The following is a 19,137-nucleotide window of genomic DNA, read 5'->3' on the forward strand; positions in this document are numbered from 1 at the left end:
AATTGATCCTATTTTCCTTATTTTATATATTATTCAGTACTAGCTAAATCCACCACTTTATCAATTCACCTCAACCAATCTAGATCTATAATAACATTCACAGTTCATTCAATTATTGTTAATCAAAAATACTTGAAGTAACTATAATTATCCAAATTAATGAGCAAATGTTAATTCATTAATATTCTATCCTTAATTGTTCTCAGTTCTTACCACAGTTAAACACAACAGACTAGTTAAAATATTAATTAATTAAGGTATGTACACTACATTAGCATAAATAAATAGAGTCAATATACATTGTAATTAAATAGTTGAATTAAGTTGAATTAAGTATACGTGGACTTATAAATATATCTAAGTCTGCTAAAGCTATATAGAAAGAATATATAAGGCTACACAGAAAGAGGCAGGGAGGATTATTTAAGGTATCTTTTTGGTGAGGATTTTGGTTATAATGGGGAGAATTATAATTGCTAGATATTGGAAATTAAATGTTGACTTAAAATTAGAAGAATGGTACAATGAAACATGGAAATTTGCATTAAATGATAAATTGACTTGTGATATTAAAATTAGAAGTGGTATATATAAAGAAAATGTTTTTTGGAACACTTGGCAACCATTTGTGGATTTTGCACTTGGGAGATTGGATGAATCAGCACCAGTACCTTATCAAAGAGATTTCTGGAAGAATTGAAGATTTCAAGTTCCTAAAACTTCCTTTCCGTTTGTATAGCACGTTGGGGGAAAAAAATTTTTTTTTCCTTACTATTGATTTTTTGTATTGATTTTTTTTCCTTTTTGTTATTTTTTAACAATAAAAATATAATAATTTTTTTTTTAAAAAAAAAATAAAAGGTATCTTTTTTTAAAAATTTGATTTATATGCCGCCCTTCTCCGGAGACTCAGGGCAGCTTACAATGCGTTAAGCAATAAGCAATCTTATAAGTAGATAGATATGTAGTTGTATAAGAAGGTTAATAAGTTAAAGTTTGGAGATCTATTATATTACGTAGGTTGCTGCAACTTTTCAGTTTCAGTTTTTTGCAGTTTCAGAGTCCTCTTACTGCCAGGATTTGTTAATTTAAAATCCAAGTCCGATATGTCGCCTTCTGCTATTTCTCGCTGTCATGCACCAACTGTCTTACTGTCAAACTCAGGCAATGGCTGCACTTCCAGTTTCTCTTTCCTCCGAAAACATCCGAATCACTATTTGACAAATTCACAGTCCACTCTAATCTATTTATATACACAGTCACAACTCTCGTTCCTTACTGTCAGCAACAGCCCATCGATCTTCTATCTACACCTTTTCTCAGCCTTAACAGTCTCAGCTTCTTCTGTACAGGCTTGCTGGTAAGCCACTCGTTCACAGTCTACTCCGTCACTTTCAATCGCCGCCTTTCCGCTCACCAAGAGTTCTTCCAGCCGGCACAGCCTGTTACACTCCCTTGAGATCAATCCCCACAGTCACCAGGGATTGGGGTTTAGGTCCTCTTTCCACATCAGCCACCCCAATTTCTTGCTTCCCGTCGTTTGCTGGCTACCGTGGCTTCGGGTCTGCCATTAATCAGCAGATGCACCTGTGCCGGTTAGACAGAGGTTTCCGTTCAAGTGGAAGGTGCTTGCACCTCGCTTTTCCACTCTTCGGATTCCCTCTATTGTCCGAGAAGCTCTCCAGGCTTTCTCGCCTCTTGAGGTCTCCAAAACACGGTGAGAAAACAGTGTTGAAGAGCAGTGATCGCTCTCACAATGCCATGTCGCCACGGATCGCCAACTGGAAGTCCATCTGAGGTAGTTTTCATCACAACAAAAACAAACTTAGGTAAAGAAAAAAAATAGTAATTGAAGCTGAGTTTCAAAGCAGTGATATTCTACATATAAGCCAAATATAACCACTACACTACCAGAACCATGAATGAAGAGTTTCTATAATGTTAGCGGAAACAGAATTCATTGAATAAGCATGAAATTGCTTGATAAAGGAATGTTGATTTTAAAGTTCATTGTTCTGTCTGCATTTTTATTTTTTAGCTTTGTCTATATGAATTTTATAGTATATATGGTTGCGTGTTTATGCATACCTATACACCAATGTATACATATACTCTACTAAAAGTATGCATATTCAGTGGAATGAAATGATAGAAAGAAAGGCAAATGTCATTTGTTAAAGCTCCTGTGGAAAGTTGTGACAAAATAGCAGCAGAAAAATTATCCAGTGTGTGTGGTAGCTTGTAGTATTCTTAAGATGGCTTTGAGTCCAACCAGCATTAGCACATGACAGGAAGAGCTTAAGGGCCCAGTGCAGAGATGCAGAATGCTTCAACTCAAAACAAATCTGAATTGCTGAATTCACTTAATAGAATACATACAATAAAAACAGCACAATATCTTATCTGTGGTAGGCTTTTCAAAATATAAGGATCAGAGGTGGCATTCAGCCGATTCGCACAAACCGTTGGCGGAAATTTGGCCAAGGTCGACGAACCGGTAGTGATGGGCGGCTAGCCACGCTCCCGAACTGATCCCCCCGGTCGCCCCGCCTGCCATGTTCGTTGCCGCCATGTTCTTCGCACATGTGCATCCCATTGCCTTGCAAGTCCAAGCAAAGAACATGGTGGGGACTGCAGCAGCTTTTTCCATGACCTCTGGTACTTTTCAGTGGCCTGCAGCCAGCTTCTTTGCCAGCCACTTTCCAGCAGTGGTGGTGAGGAAGCGAGGCTAGGACTGGGGCCGCTAAAGGAGGGGAACCGGGGGTGAGTGGTGAAGGGGGGGCAGGGGTAGATAGGTGGAAATTCCAAAAATTTTCCTACCTTTTCCTGTGAGTGTGACTAGGTGGGGGGGGGTCATGTGATTGAGTGGGCGTGGGCATGAGTGATGTCAAGTTGGCCATGTCCACTCAATTACATGCCCCCCATCTAGTCATGCCTACCAAACCAGTAGTGAAAATTTTTGAAACCAACCACTGATAAGGATCACTGTGTAAGTTATCAGCAGCAACAACAACTGAAGTGATATTACTTACTGGAAAGAAAGTGCTGAGAAGTGGGGCCAAAATCTCGGTGGGCCTCATGCAGTTGCCTGATACGCTCATCAATGGACAACTGGATGGAGAGGAGATTAAGTGCAACAATCAGAAAAAATAATCATTACTTTCATAGACCTGTACAGCTATTATTGCTACTACAATTTACAAACAATACAATCAAAACTTTCATCTGGAGAAGAAAATATTTAATTAAAATCCTGAATGAATCTTTATTTACAAGAATTCTAGTTATATGAATGATACAGAATGAAAATTCATCATGATTTCAACCATTGGATGGGGAGCATTCTATTTTTATGTTGTAAATAATTTATATAAATTACAAATAAGCAGCATAAACAGATATTGCTTTTTCATTTATACAGAGTTCACATTTAATCTGCATATTGCTCAAGTCTATCAAACCGGATACAATTTCTTTTTTTGTAACAATAATATTTTCAAAGATTTTTTTTAACTGAGGCTATCAAGAAAAAAAAAAAAACTCTTCCAGAGAATCTATGAAATTGATTGCTCAGCACCAGTGGGGCTGCTTCAGAGTGGGTTGGACAGGGGTTTTGTATTAGCATTGTTTTTTTCTATGAGTGACATATGTCCATCTGTCTTCTAAGGGCTCGATTATTTTAGACGTTGTTTGATCATTATTATGTTCAATTTGGGCATATTCTTCTTGCGAGGTTTGGGGTTTCACATTTTGTAGGTTGAGTTTCAGAGTAGTTAAAGTTTCTTCTAGACCTTTTACTTTTTCTTCTAGTAAATTAATTAGTTTACATTTGATACATATATAGTCTGAGTCTTCTATGGGCATAAATGTATACATGGAACATGTTTTGCATATCGCAATAGTATCAGTTTCTTTGTCCATGAGTGGGTTAATTTTTTTTTTGTGAAAATGTAGACAGTTTTATCACAGATTTTTGAACGGGAAAAATGTCCAGTTTAGAAATTTGTTATTCCAACAGATTATTTATTTAAAATTTTCAAAATTTAAGAAAAAATGTCTAGTTTAAAATTTTAAAGTTCTAGAAGTTCATTTAAAAAGTCAAATTTTAAAATTTTCAGTGGGTGGGGCTTAAATTGATTCTCATCCTGTAATGGAATATTCTATAATTATCCCTTTTCTCCCTGCCTTCTTGTGATCCTTTCCCTTCCTACTTTCTGGTGAGATTTATTTATCTCTTTCTTCTCCCTTTATATGTTCCTATTGTCTACTTGGCTTTGATTTTTTTTTGCCTTGTGTTCTGTAGTTGTTGTCTTTTTATCCTTTCTTCCTACTTGCTTTTCGCCTGCCACTACTAGATATTCAGCTCTCCCTGCTTTTCAATTCGCGTCATTGCCCCCCCGCCCTGTGTTGGTCTGCCACACTGTTCCATTGCTGTTTCCAGTCACCAGTTCACTGTGCTGCAATGCTCCACCACCACTGATTCCATCATTGCTCCACCATCACTTTCACTACTGCTCTCTGCGCTGCTCTCAGGCTCTAGTTCGCTATGCTGCCCCTTGCTGCTGGTTCTCCTCCCTGCTGCACTGCTGTTACTCTTTGCTCTGCAGGCTCCCGTTTGCTGGTCTGTCATGCCAGAATGCTGCTTCCACCAGCAAACAGGGCTGCCTAGATGGTCCACATTAAACTTGCCTCTCCTCTCCTCTCCTCTCCTCTCCTCTCCTCTCCTCTCCTCTCCTCTCCTCCTCCCTGCTCTGCTAAGTGATAGGAAAGGTGATGGAATAAAATTGTGTTCTATCACAATTGAACATTTTACCTTTTTGCTATTTTATTTAGATAGACAATATAAACAATTTTATGTGATATCACTTGGAGAATAATGCACACTTACAAAAAAGTACTACATTAAGTGACAAGTACTACATGTCATTGTGTGTATTTAACTTTCTATTTATACAGAAAATTAAGGAAGCAGAAATAAAATTAGTTGCAAACAGAAATCTGAGTTTAGAATCAATAGAATTTCTGTTTTTTGTACATCGATCTCATACATTACCTAGTAATCACTGTAATTGTAGACCAAGCAATGCCTACTTGTTTTCTAAACTGTTGCAAAAGCTAACCTGAACTAATCCCTGGAATTTTCTTGGCAAGGTTTTCAGAAGTGATTTGCTACTGTTTTTTCCTAGGGCTGAGAGAGAATGACTGGTCCAGATCACCCAGTTGGTTTTGTGCCTAATGTGGATCAAGAAATCATGGTTTCCTGCTTTCCAGACTGAAGCCTTAACCACTACAGCAACATGCTCTCAATGAAATATTCATGGTATTCATGATTTAACTTAATATTTTCTAAATAATGCATTTAATAAGATTGAAATAATTTTTTTAATTTGTAGATTTTAGCAAGAAAACTCTTGTGTTAATTTGTGTTAACACAAAAAGAAAAAGAACACAGACAACTTGACTTCAATCTGATCATGGAGAATGCTCTCCTCTCCTATTAATAGTGTTACTTGCTGTTAAAAATGTAATTTTATACACATATTACCTCTTCTGTGGAGCTTTTGACAAACACATTTTCAGTCTGTATAGAGAACTAGGAAAATGCCTTTCATAACAGGTTTCTATCAAAGGATCTCTATAGTATTGCATTAGATTCATTCCCTACCTGCCTTTTATCTATGTCTGTTGGTATTTCCTTTTTTATAATCCTTAGTGATGCCTATTTCCTCAAACTAAAATGATTTAATTAGTTTTCATGCAACAATTCCCAAACATTTCACAAGTTATTATGGAAGAATGGTCAAGAAACTCATTAGACAACTGCACCTTTTCTAATACATTCTATTTATATATGCTGGCATGGACAAAATAACATCAGCAGAAGTACCGTATTTTTTGCTCCATAAGATGTACTCCCCGCCCCAAAAGTGGGTGGAAATGTCAGTGTGTCTTATGGAGCGAATGTTGCATCATAGACTGGGCTGTGACAGCGGTTGGGAGGGGTTGGTGCGGTGGCGGCAACAGGCAGCAGTGGTGAACTGGAATAGCTCAGTGGAATAGCACAGCAGTACAATAGAAAGGTCTTTATCCAGCACTAATTATGTAATACATACTATTCAAGGCACTGATATTATAAAGGGGGAAAAAAGGGAGGGGATATTATCTAACCTCTTCTGGCATTACAAAAAAGAATGTAAACCAGGTTAGGATTTTGGGAAAATGTAGAGAATAATAGTGTGATGACAACATAGGACAAGGAAGGAAGGAAAGAAGGAAGGAAGGAAGGAAGGAAGGAAGGAAGGAAGGAAGGAAGGAAGGAAGGAAGGAAGGACTCCATGCATGCAAGATTGAAATAACTAAAATTGATACGTATGTTATTGCATTCAATATATTTTGAGCAAAGAGATGCAATGGTTCAGCAGTTAAAGATGCTGAGCTTGTCAGCTAGAAAGCAGATAGCCTGTGTTCGAGACCCAAGCACTACATGGCAGAGTGAGCTCTTTTTAATTGCCCCAGCTCTTGCCCACTTAGCAGTTTGAAAGCATGAAAATGTGAGTACATAAATAGGTACTACTTCAATGGGAAGGTAACAGTGTCCATGTGCCTTGGCATATAGTCCTGTTAGCCACATGACCATGGAAATGTCTTTAGACAACGATGGCTCCCTCGGCTAGGAAATGGAGATGACCACTGCCCCCTAGAATCGGATATGATTGGACAGGGGAAACCTTTACCTTTATCTTTTGAACTTGTGCTGTAGTCAGTCATTATACAACATACTATTTAATAATGCAACTGACTAAAACAGCACATTTCATGCCCATACACACAGATATTGTAGACTTAGAAGAATACCTGTAAGGGTCTTGCAGCATGATAGATTATGTGAAGAATTGATTCAATTAAATTACACTATGTTCAATAATGCTACATATACTATCAGACAGTTTATGAGAACAGAATCTAATTGACAGACTTTGTTTGTATGTGGTCATAAGATGTAAATTGACTGTGAATGTAAATAATGAAATTCTGGTTAAAACAGGAAGCAGCCTGTAATACTGATTACTTCATAAAATCCATTTACACCAGCAGACATCATAACATCATGTGACAATAAGTTCAAGAGATGTTATACTATCAAAACAAAAGAATCTAAATTATAAAGTCTGTAGATATCCTATAGGAAATTTAAGTAGGTATTAGAATATATGATGCTATTCAAATGATATTACATTCATAGTCAATCATATCATATCTTCTTCTCTCCCTTAGCCTTGCCACACAGAAGCCAGCCTTGCCCCACAGAAGCCTCTCCTGTCCTAGCCCCTATTCTCCTTTAGGGTTGCCGCACATAAGCCTCTCCTATCCTATCCCGTTCTCTCCAGAGTTGTTTTCAGGTTGGGAGGGGGAGTAGAACATCTAACTAATTAGCATCAGAGCACGTTAATAATAATATAAGAAATACTAATTATCTGATGGTCATTTTGAAAAACCCTTTCTTAGCAAGCACCTAGAAGCCAAGAGGAACATACGTGCCAAATTTAAAGTTTGTAGGCTTTACGGTTCTGGAGATTTTGTGATTGCAGTGTGAGTGAATCATCAGGTAAAAAGAAGGGAGGAAGCTTATGCTTATATATCAACAACAGCTGGTCTCAGGATATAACTATAATATATAAATTCTGTGATGAAAACTTAAGAGTCTTTACTTATCAACTGTAAACCATTTTACTGTCCACATGAGTTCTCCTCATTTCTACTAATTGCTGTTTATGTCCCCCCACAAGCCTGTGTAAACAAGGCATTACGAACTCTAGCTGACCAGATTTTGGAGGCTGAAGCCAAATACCCCGATTCACTGGCCATTATTTTGGGAGATCTAAACAAAGCAAACTTAAGGAAAGAACTACTAAAATACCTTCAGCATGTCAATTGTCCCACTAGAGACAAGAATACTTTAGACCATTGCTACACAACACTAAAAGATGCTTATCGGTCCTTACCATGAGCAGCTGTGGGACACTCTGATCATTGCATGATTCACCTTGTACCTGCTTACAGGCAAAGACTTAAAACCACAAAACCAACAATTAAATCAGTGAAAACCTGGACGGAGGAGGCAAAGATAAAGCTACAGGCCTGCCTTGACTGCACTGATTGGAATGTTTTTGAAAGTATCTCTGCAGACTTAGATGAACTCACAGATACTGTAACACCAGATGTCAGCTTCTGTGAAGACCTAGGTGTACCAACCAAGAACTTGCAAATATACAGTAACAGCAAACCTTGGTTCATAGCTAAACTTAAGCAGCTACGTTGTTCCAAAGAGGTGATAAAAGGTGATAAAATGCTGTACAATCAGGCCAGAAATGTATTAACAAGGGAGATCAGAGCAGCAAAAAAAAGCTATTCTGAAAAGCTAAAGAATCAGTTCTCAACAAATGAACCAGCAAACATGTGGAAAACTCTTAAAAATATCATCGGTTATAGCAAACCTCCTTCCCAGGCTGAAGGAAATCAACAACTGGCAGATGACATGAACGTGTTTTACTGCAGGTTTGAAAGGAAACTACAGCCACCTATCTCCACAACCCACATCTCAGACACACTAACAACAGCCAAGCCTCCTACAACTGACCCCATCCCATTGGGTTCACAACCCCTAGTGATCATAGAAAAGGAAGTGCAAGATCTATTTCACAGACAAAAACCAGGAAAAGCTCCAGGCCCAGACAAGATAACTCCTTCTTCCTTAAATGTCTGTGCTGACCAATTGGCCCCCATCTTCACCTGTATCTTCAATAAATCACTAGAGATGTGCTATGTTCCTTCTTGCTTCAAACACTCTACTACCATCCCAGTGCTGAAGAATCCCACCTTCAAGGAACTGAATGACTACAGACCAGTTGCTTTAACATCTGTAGTTATGAAAACCTTTGAATGGCTAGTGCTGTCTCACTTGAAAACCATCACGGATCCACTGTTAGACCCCCTGCAATTTGCATACCAAGCAAATAGATTAACAGATGATGCTGTTAATATGGCTCTGCACTACATCCTACAACATCTTGAATCTCCAAAGACCTACGCAAGGGTCCTCTTGGTAGATTTTAGTTCAGCATTCAACACCATCATTCCAGACATTCTTCTAACTAAGCTAAACCAGCTAGCGGTACCTGAACACACTTGTCAATGGATCATAAGCTTCCTAACAGACAGGAAGCAGCAGGTGAAGCTAAGCAGAATCACATCAGATACCTGTACAATTAGCACCCCCCCTCCCCAGGCTGTGTGCTCTCTCCACTTCTCTTCTCTCTATATACCAATGACTGCATCTCAAATGATCCATCTGTTAAACTACTGAAGTTCACAGATGACACAACAGTGATTGGTCTCATTCGAGACAATGATAAATCCACATACAGACGGGAGGTTGAACAACTAACCTTGTGGTGCGACTGGAACAATCTGGAACTGAACACACTCAAAACTGTAGAAATGGTGGTGGACTTTAGAAGAAACCCTCCCACACTACCACTGCTTACAATCCTAGACAACACAGTATCAACAGCAGAGACCTTCAAATGTCCAGGTTCTACCATATCTCATGACCTAAAATGGACACCTAACATCAAAAACATCAGCAAAAAAGCACAACAAAGAATGTTCTTTCTGCGCGACCTCAGAAAGCTCAAACTGACCAAAGAGCTGCTGATACAGTTCTACAGAGGAACTATTGAGTCTGTAATCTGCACCTTTATAACTGTCTGGTTTGGTTCTGCAACCCAACAAGACAGACACAGACTTCAGAGGATAATTAGAACTGCAGAAAAAACAATTACTACCAACCTGCCTTCCATTGAGGACCTATATACTGCACAAGTCAAAAAGAGGGTTGTGAAAATATTTACAGACCCCTCGCATCCTGGAAACAAACTGTTTCAACTCCTACCCTCAAAACCACGCTATAGAGCACTACACACCAGAACAACTAGACACAAGAACATTTTTTCCCCGAACGCCATCACTCTGCTAAACAAATAATTCCCTCAATATTGTCAAACTAGTTGCTATGTCTGCATTACTATTAATCTTCTCATTGTTCCTATCATCCATCTCCTCATGCTTATGACTGTATAACTGTAACCTTGTTGCTGGTATCCTTAAGATTTATATTGACTGTTTCCCTATGACTATCATTAAGTGTTGTACCTTATGATTCTTGACGAATTTATCTTTTCTTTTATGTACTCTGAGACCGTATGCACCAAGACAAATTTTTTATGTTTTAGCTTCTAGTCCCCTCTTGTTTTGTTGCTCTTCTCTGTACTCTTTCTAGAGTCTCAACATGTTTTTTACATAGTGACAACCAAAAGTGGATGCAATATTCCAAGTGTGGCTTTACTAAGGCATTATAAAGTGGTATTAACACTTCATGCGATCTTGATTCTATCCCTCTGTTTATGCAGCCTAGAACTCTGTTGGCTTTTTTGGCAGGTGCTGCACACTGCTGGCTCATATTTAAATGGTTGTCCACCAGGACTCCAAGTTCCCTCTCACAGTTACTACTATTGAGCAAGGTACCACATATACTGTACCTGTGCATTTTGTTTTTCTTGCCTAAATGTAGAACCTTACTTTTTTCACCATTGAATTTCATTTTGCTAGATAGCACTCAATGTTCAAGTCTGTCAAGATCCTTCTGTATCTTAAGCCTATTTTCTGGAGTGTTGGCTATTCCTGCCATTTTGGTGTCATCTGCAAATTTGATGAGTTCCCCATCTATCCCCTCATCCAAATCGTTGATGAAGATGTTGAAGAGTACTGGGGTACCCCACTGCATACTTCCCTTCATGTAGATGCAGTTCCATTGAGGACTACACGTTGAGTATGGTTGGTCAGCCAGTTACGAATCCATCTGGTGGTGATGCTGTCTAACCCACATTTTTCTACTTTATCTAGTAGTTGGTCATGGTCTACTTTATCAAATGCCTTACTGAAGTCCCAGTAAATTATATTGTTAGCATTCCTCTATGTGAGGGATCTCACAAAGATTGATGGTTCGTTGAGGGCGCTTCCAAGAAAAGGCAGCATGCAAGGATGCAATCAAGTTAAATCTTTATTTAGAAATAAAGTAGAGAAAATGAGTTCCCTTGCATGGAGGCATCCATGCCTGGGTTGAGCCCATGGATCAGTCCCGTAGGAAGTTAGAACAAAAGCACAAAGAGCAGCCCCTGTGCAGGGGTTCTTATAGGGGCCCCTGGCCCCTCCCTTACCAAAGTGTGTGAGGGGGCCGGAGGGCCATTAACTCTCCCCAATGGGGCTGCCCACCAATGGGATCAAAGGTGCATCTTTGCTCCCATCTGGTGGCCTTTTAAGAAACTGCCATGGCTGGCACAAAACACCTAACACTCTAGTCAACTAATTTTGTCACTTTGTCAAAGAATGCAATAAGATTTGTCTGGCATGTTCTGTTTTTGACAAACCCATGTTGGCTTTTGGTTATTACTTGGTTTGCTTCTAGGTGTTCAGTGATTTGCAGATGAATCAAAATGAAGTTTTGGACCAGAAATTTGAAAAATCTCAACAGGAAATTAAGGAGGTGGTTCAAGAAAAGTATAACAAGATGAAGCATGACATACTGACAGTTGTGACTGGCTTGTCAGAAGTAGTTGTCCAGATTGATAAAAAAAAGTGGAAGAATTTAGTTCAGAAGTAGAATCTAAAATGAAGGAAGCTGATTATAAAATTTTTAATGTTGACAATAAAGCACAAAGGATTGAAAATGAAGTGACAATGATGCAATTTAGATTCATGGAGTTTGCTGTAAGACTGAGAGGAATAAAAGAAAATAACAGAGAAGATTTGAGAAAGGTTTGTGTTGATGCCCTGGCTGTGATGCTAAAGGTTAGCCCTGAGGAGATTTTGTGCAAGATGGACAAGGTCTATAGAGTGAACTTTTGGGTGGCAAGGCAAAGGCAACTGCCTAGAGATGTGGTGATCTACTTTACAGATAGAAGAATAAGAAATGATATCTTGCAAAAGTCTTTTGTTTTTACTATTCAAGTGGATGGAAGGGAGATTGGGATTTACAAAGAGTTGCCGCCTAAGATGTTAAGAGATAGAAAGGACTTTGGATTTTTGGTGACTGAATTAAAGAAACAACAAATTCCATTCAGATGGGATGCTCCAGTTGGCATAATATTGAGGTATCAAGGTGAGAGATATCAATTGAATACTGTTGAAAAAGCGGAAGATTTTTACTTCAATGTTTTTAAACCTGGTGCAACATCTCCACGTACATCTTCAGTATTAGGTATAGAGGAGGGTGAGAAAGAGAAGCATTTTGAACAAGAGCTTGAAGAGCAGCGGAAACAGATGGAGGTGGAGGCAATGGAAACTCAAGGAGCAACAGGGGTTTTTTTGGATGAACCCTTGTTAGATCTTCCTTTAGAGGCTTTAGGTGGACCACCCAAAAATACAAGAGAAGTGGCAGTGGATCTCGAGTTGATGTCGTATAAAGCTAAAGACCAGCGTATAACTCAAGCATCTTATAAACAAATTCTAGAGAAACAACAACAGCAGAGATCTAAGCTATCGCAAGATAAGAAGGGAGTCAATGGTAAAGCACAAAAATCCGAAGCTATGGGAGGAGCTAAGCCAAAAACTACCAGTCTGGAACAGAAACTTCAGCAAATGCTCTTAACGCTTCAGGAGACTACAAATGACAATTAAGTTTTTATCTTGGAATGTAAATGAACTGAATTCACCACAGAAAAGAAGGAAGATATTTTATTATCTGAGACAATTTAATAATGATGTTATTTGTTTACAAGAAACTCATATTAGAACACAAGATCAAAAATATTTGATAAATCCTAGATTAGGAGCACAGTTTATAGCCTCAAATTCAGAGAAAAAGAATGGGGTAGTGATTTATATAAATAAAAGATTGCCAGCAAAAATTTTAGAAGCAGATTCTTGGCAAGTCCACCCAACTGCACTGGAAACAAGCCACCACCAGAACGGAATAAAGTGGTTGCAATTTCTTTAATTAGGTTCGGCACAGCAAACACAGGCAGGAGAAAGGCACAAGCCGGCAACAAGATTTAAACTTAGCGCTACACGCAATTGCAGTGTAGCGCCTTTTATATACGCAGCAAAAAATCAATTGGCAATCAAACAGTTAACATCACCCCTCCTTCCCCTAGCTGGCCTGTAGGAGGAGTGCAATAAACCAATTTGCAATCAAACAGTTAACATCACCCCCTCCTTCCCCTAGCTGGCCTGTAGGAGGAGTGCAATAAATCAATTTGCAATCAAACAGTCAACATCATCCCTACTTCCCCTAGCTGGCCTGTAGGAGGAGCACGCCTCTGTTACATCAGAAGGCAGCGTCATCTGCATACTCCATGCCCCCCCGATCTCCGATGAAAGCGTTTGCTTCGTTTTGTGCGCGAGTGGTAAAGACTTCTCAAACAGCTGATGACACGCCCCTGGAGAGTCCAGCAGCTCGCCCCCTCCTCATCGTCCTCCCCATTGATGGCGAGACCCAACCGAGGCTCGACAGGCGGCTCCTCTCTACCAGGAGTCCGCCTGCAGGAAACAAAATAAAGATGTTAGTATAGCAACCGTTCTACCCACTGGGACCTGGTTTATTTGGATATTTACGATGATACCGATGGAGCAACCGGTCGGCATGAATGTCTAGAGCTGCCACCCAAGACGCTTGTGCAAGTGGATAACCCTTCCACCGTACTAAGTACTGTAACCTGCCTCTATGTAGACGTGAATCCAACACTTTATCTATCTCATATTGATCTGAATGACTCGGTCCCGGGGAAACAGGCTGATGTGCGGGTCTTTCCTCCTTGACAGGTTTAAGGAGGCTGCTATGAAAAACAGGATGTATTTTTCCTCACAGTGAAGGTAGCTTAAGCATGACAGTGACAGGGTTGATCACACGTGTTATAGGAAAAGGACCTATGTATTTGGGACCTAGTTTCCTACTAGGTAATCGTAATTTCAAGTATTTGGTTGATAGATACACGTGATCCCCTACAGAAAATGGTTTTGGGTTGGCTCTTTTTTTGTCGACATAAAGTTTGTATTCATTTGCTGCTTTTTGAAGCGCCATTTTTACCACTGGCCACGTTTGTCGGATCTTCTCGGCCCAACTGGAATGCGTAGATACACCTGTAGCTGGAGGTTCTATTTCAGGTATGGCAGGGAATTCTCTTCCATAGTTGATTTGGAAAGGAGAAAATCCCGTGCTACGGTGGCTGATGTTATTGTATGCGACTTCAGCGAATGGGAGTAAGGTGGACCAATCAGTTTGCTGATACGAAACGTAGCAACGTAGATATCATTCCACCACGGCATTAGCCCGTTCGGCTGCTCTATTTGTACTGGGATGGAAGGCTGAACTTAATCCTTGAGTAGACCCTATCCTATGAATGAAAGACCTCCGAAACTTGGCGGTGAACTGGACACCCCAATCTGATATAATATGCTTCAGGACCCCGTGAAGGCGGTAGATATGTTGTATAAACATGTCTGTTAATCGTCGGGCAGATGATAAACTCCGACAGGGTATAAAATGCGCCTGCTTTGAAAATAAGTCTACTACTGTCCAAATAACGGTATGTCCATTGCTGGGCGGAAGGTCCACTATAAAATCCATCGCCACCTCCTCCCACGGACGACTAGAATCAGCCACCGATTGTAATCGACTGAGTGGTTTCTCTGACCATGGTTTTGCTGCCGCGCATGTTGGGCACATTTTTACGTAACGTTCAATTTCACCATGCATTCGTGGCCACCAAAATTGACGTCTAATGAGGTGAAGTGTTTTAAGGAAACCATAGTGACCTGCTGGTTTGGCATCATGGCACTGGCGTAAGACTGTAGCCCGAAGCGGTTCTGGAATGTATAAACGATCCCCATTCCACCCTAATCCATCTCGTAGGACTATTGACGTTTGGTTTTGATTTAACCACGTATCCTGGCTGATAGCTATCCGAAGATTCATTAAGAAGGACTCTTCTTTCCGTAACACTGCTGCAACCGCATGCCCACTCTCAATGGGTGGTATAAGAGATTCCACTACTTCCTCACGCTTACTGTTATATTGTGGCATACGAGAAAGTGCGTCGACGAGGAAGTTCTTTCCTGCTGGCACATATTTGAGCCTGAAATTGAATCTTCGGAAATATTGTGTCCAGCGTAGTTGCTTTGGAGACAGACATCTAGGCGTTTGTAATGCCTCTAAATTTTTATGGTCTGTCTATACTTCAAACAGGATAGTAGCCCCTTCCAGGATGTGACGCCATGTAAGTAGAGCCCAACGGACAGCGAAGGCCTCCTTTTCCCACATCGCCCACCCTCACTCTATGGTGTTTAATTTGCGTGATGTATAAGCACAAGGGCGTATCCTATCCTGTTCATCTTTTTGCAGCAACACAGCTCCCACAGCAACGTCACTAGCATCGGCTTGAACGATGAATTCACAAGACAGATCAGGGTGTTTAAGTACCGGTTCTCTGGTGAAAAGATATTTTAACTGTTCAAACGCACTTTGACATTGAGCTGTCCATTGCAATAACTGGTTTGGTCTTGGTTTTATCACAGTGGATTTAGTGCGTAACAGGTTAACGGTAGTGCTATAGCGGCAAATGCGGGGACGAATTGGCGATAGAAATTCGCGAAACCAAGGAAACTTTGGAGTTGTTTCCTGGTTTTCGGCACTTGCCACTCAACTATAGCTTGGACTTTATGTGGATCCATTTCTATCCCGTCGCTTGAGATCCTATACCCGAGGTAATCTATTTTTGATTTATGGAACTCACATTTCGAGAGTTTTATAAACAGTTTAGCAGCTAACAGCTTCTCTAAGACCTGACGGACTAACACAACGTGTTCTTCCAAGGTTCGTGTATATATTAGAATGTCGTCTAAATAAACAAGAACTCCTCTATACAAATGTTCATGCAAAACTTCGTTGATAAGCTGCATGAACACCGCTGGAGCGCCTTGAAGTCCAAACGGCATAACTCTATATTGGTAGCTACCAAGAGGGCAGTTGAAAGTGGTCTTCCATTCATCGCCCTGTTTGATATGTACTCGGTAGTACGCTTCCCTTAAATCGAGTTTTGTAAAGACCTGTCCTGTAGATAGCGCAGCTAACAAATCCTTCATAAGCGGAAGGGGGTATAGATGTTCTATACATACTCCGTTCAAACCTTTGAAGTCAACACATAACCGAACCCCGCCATCCTTCTTCTCCCTGAAGAAAACTGGGGTGGCCATCCTAGATCAACTAGGGACGATGAAACCTCTAGCTAAATTTTTGTTGATATATTCTCGTAACTCGGTTAATTCTTGTTGGGTCATGGAATACATTCGAGGTTTCGGTAACTTAGCCCCAGGCACCAACTCGATAGCGCAATCCGTAGTCCGATGGGGTAGTACTTCGCATTCCTCTTCACTAAATACGGCTGAAAGATCTTAGTAAACAATAGGAAAGTCTGGTGTATGCGGCACCTCTGTGGAGGCACAGCTATTGTCCTGTCCCTCACTCGACTGTCCCACTGAAGAAGCAGGGGATGGGACAGCAGGTCCCAAAGGGATTCTAAGCTTACAATAACCCCCCTCCCACCAGATGTGAGGTTGCCATTTATCTAACCATGTGAGACCCAGAATAACTGTCGTCATCACTGTTGCCCGATACCACCAGGAATTTCCCCGCCACAGTGGTTGGTGTAATATCATGAGCCTGATGGTCTATGATGGACTTTGGTCCTTGAAGTGCTTGTGTATGTTCTTGTGGCTGCTGTGGTCAGCCTCTGGTCGCTACCCCCGTAGCCGGCTTTTGGGTCTGTACTCGTAACGGAGGTACAGGACATTCAGCTGCTGTGTCCTACCTGATTGCAGCGAAAACAACGAAATGCCGGTCGCTGAGACCTTTCAGGTGGGACGACGCTGGGCAGAGGTACTTGAACCCGCGTGGTTTGTGGCTTTTCTGAGGCCCTCTCCATGGGAACCCGTCTCTGTCCCACATTAACTTCCGACCGAGGCCTAAACTCCCAGAGGGTAATGTCCAGTTCAATAGCGGCTTTAAACCAAACAGCTAGGTGCGGAGCCAGGCCTCGGTACGCACAGGCTTGACGTAACTCACGGTCAACCCCATCCGAAATTGCTGGACTAGCATCCGTTCGGGCCAGTCCCTTAAGTGACTAGCAATTTTCCGGAAATCACGTACATAGTCTTTTGCAGGAACACCCCGCTGTTTGAGGGCTACAAGATCTCCTTCCGCGATTTGTACACTGGAGTCATCCTCAAAAGCAGACCGGAGAGCTTCTAAGAACCTACCCACGTCCACCAGTTCTCTAGCATGGTTGCGATGTAATCCCACCACCCAATCTGCTGCATCGCCGGTTAACACAGCCGTAATGGCTACCGCCATGGCCCATTGTGATGGATACCAGCGACCAGTCTAGATGACTGACCACCTGACTTAAGAACAACGCCACACGGTCTGGGCTCCCGTCAAAGGTGGCTTGCAGTGCAGGAGGGCCCCAGATTGGAGGTGGTGCCCACATCCCAGGAACCGGGATCCATGCTGGGGGTGGTACAGGCAGTCTGTTCTCCCCATCTCTCCTCAGGTCTCCAACGGGCCTCCATTCCCCCACAGGATGTTGTGCCCTCCTTCCAGCTCCTACCTCTCTTCTGTTCGGTGGTTGTTCGGAACCCCTGGTGCTATCCTCCCTCTTAGGCAGGTGGTAGTCCCGGTCTTTGATCTGGCCGTTTCCTTTTCCTGTTTCCTGTTCCCTTCGGAGTTTGGGGCTAGCAATGCGAAACTGAACCTCTGACCTGGAAAGGCCCTCATCCTGCCAAGACATGCCCTGTAACGGCTCCGCCCCAGTGGCCCAGGGTTGCCAAGACGGGGCGTCCCGGAAACTCCCTTCTCCAAACTGGTCTCTTATGGCATCCATAGCACTGGGTTCAGGACCTGTAGTATCATAGCCCCAGTCCGCCTCCTCGTCGTCTGTCCAATGTCTCTCCCACCAACCTCTAAATGACAGACCCAATGGGGGGGGGGTAGGTGGCCATTGGGACCCGTTATGAGTAGAACTTGGCCACCAGCCCCCACCGGAATCCTGTCCTGAAGGGTCTAGCCCTTGACTCTGTGCACCAGCCGTCTCCACACAGTCCTCCTCACGTAGCTGGCGCAGTTTGGGTCTGACCACCAGTTGGTGAGGGGTTGCGGTTTGTAGCTTCTCCTCTTCCACAACCACCTCCTCCACGTCAGCCTCTCGAGGGGCCTCCAACTCCGAATCACCTAGCGCCATCCCTTCTGCCATCTCTGACAGCCTTTCTCACTGGACTTTCTCACAGCTAGGGAACGTAGGCAGTTGAAATTGGTGGGTGGGGGAGCGCTAACTTTCTCTCGGCAAGTCCACCCAACTGCACTGGAAACAAGCCACCACCAGAACGGAATAAAGTGGTTGCAATTTCTTTAATTAGGTTCGGCACAGCAAACACAGGCAGGAGAAAGCCACAAGCCGGCAACAAGGTTTAAAGTTAGTGCTACACGCAATCGCAGTGTAGCGCCTTTTATATACGCAGCAAAAAATCAATTGGCAACCAAACAGTTAACATCATCCCTCCTTCCCCTAGCTGACCTGTAGGAGGAGTGCAATAAACCAATTTGCAATCAAACAGTTAACATCACCCCCTCCTTCCCCTAGCTGGCCTGTAGGAGGAGTGCAATAAATCAATTTGCAATCAAACAGTCAACATCATCCCTCCTTCCCCTAGCTGGCCTGTAGGAGGAGCGCACCTCTGTTACATCACAAGGCAGCATCATCTGCATACTCCATGCCCCCCGATCTCCGATGAAAGCGTTTGCTTCGTTTTGTGCGCGAGTGGTAAAGGCTTCTCAAACAGCTGATGACACTCCCCTGGAGAGTCCAGCAGCTCGCCCCCTCCTCATCGTCCTCCCCATTGATGGCGAGACCCAACCGAGGCTCGACACAGATGATAGTGGAAGATATATAGCAATTGAACTTTCTACAGATAATGGTCCAATTTTGGTGGTTGGAATTTATGCTCCTAATCAGCAACAAGAAATTTTTT

The 19,137-nt window shown here is 41.9% G+C and overlaps 1 protein-coding gene across 9 annotated transcripts in view; it reads right to left on the reverse strand.

Annotated features, from left to right (window-relative positions):
* Positions 1–19,137, reverse strand: part of DMD (dystrophin) — a 2,096,968-nt gene that overhangs the window by 287,071 nt on the left and 1,790,760 nt on the right. For all 9 annotated transcript variants that reach the window (XM_070944209.1, XM_070944203.1, XM_070944204.1 and 6 more), the window contains one exon: positions 3,033–3,111. In XM_070944209.1, coding sequence (XP_070800310.1) covers positions 3,033–3,111 — 79 coding nt within the window. The remainder of the gene's footprint in view (positions 1–3,032; positions 3,112–19,137) is intronic.

This window comes from Pituophis catenifer, unplaced genomic scaffold (assembly GCF_029215685.1).
Source record: "Pituophis catenifer annectens isolate HBS135680 unplaced genomic scaffold, rPitCat1.0.hap2 SCAF_4, whole genome shotgun sequence".
Classification (NCBI taxonomy): Eukaryota; Metazoa; Chordata; class Lepidosauria; order Squamata; family Colubridae; genus Pituophis; species Pituophis catenifer.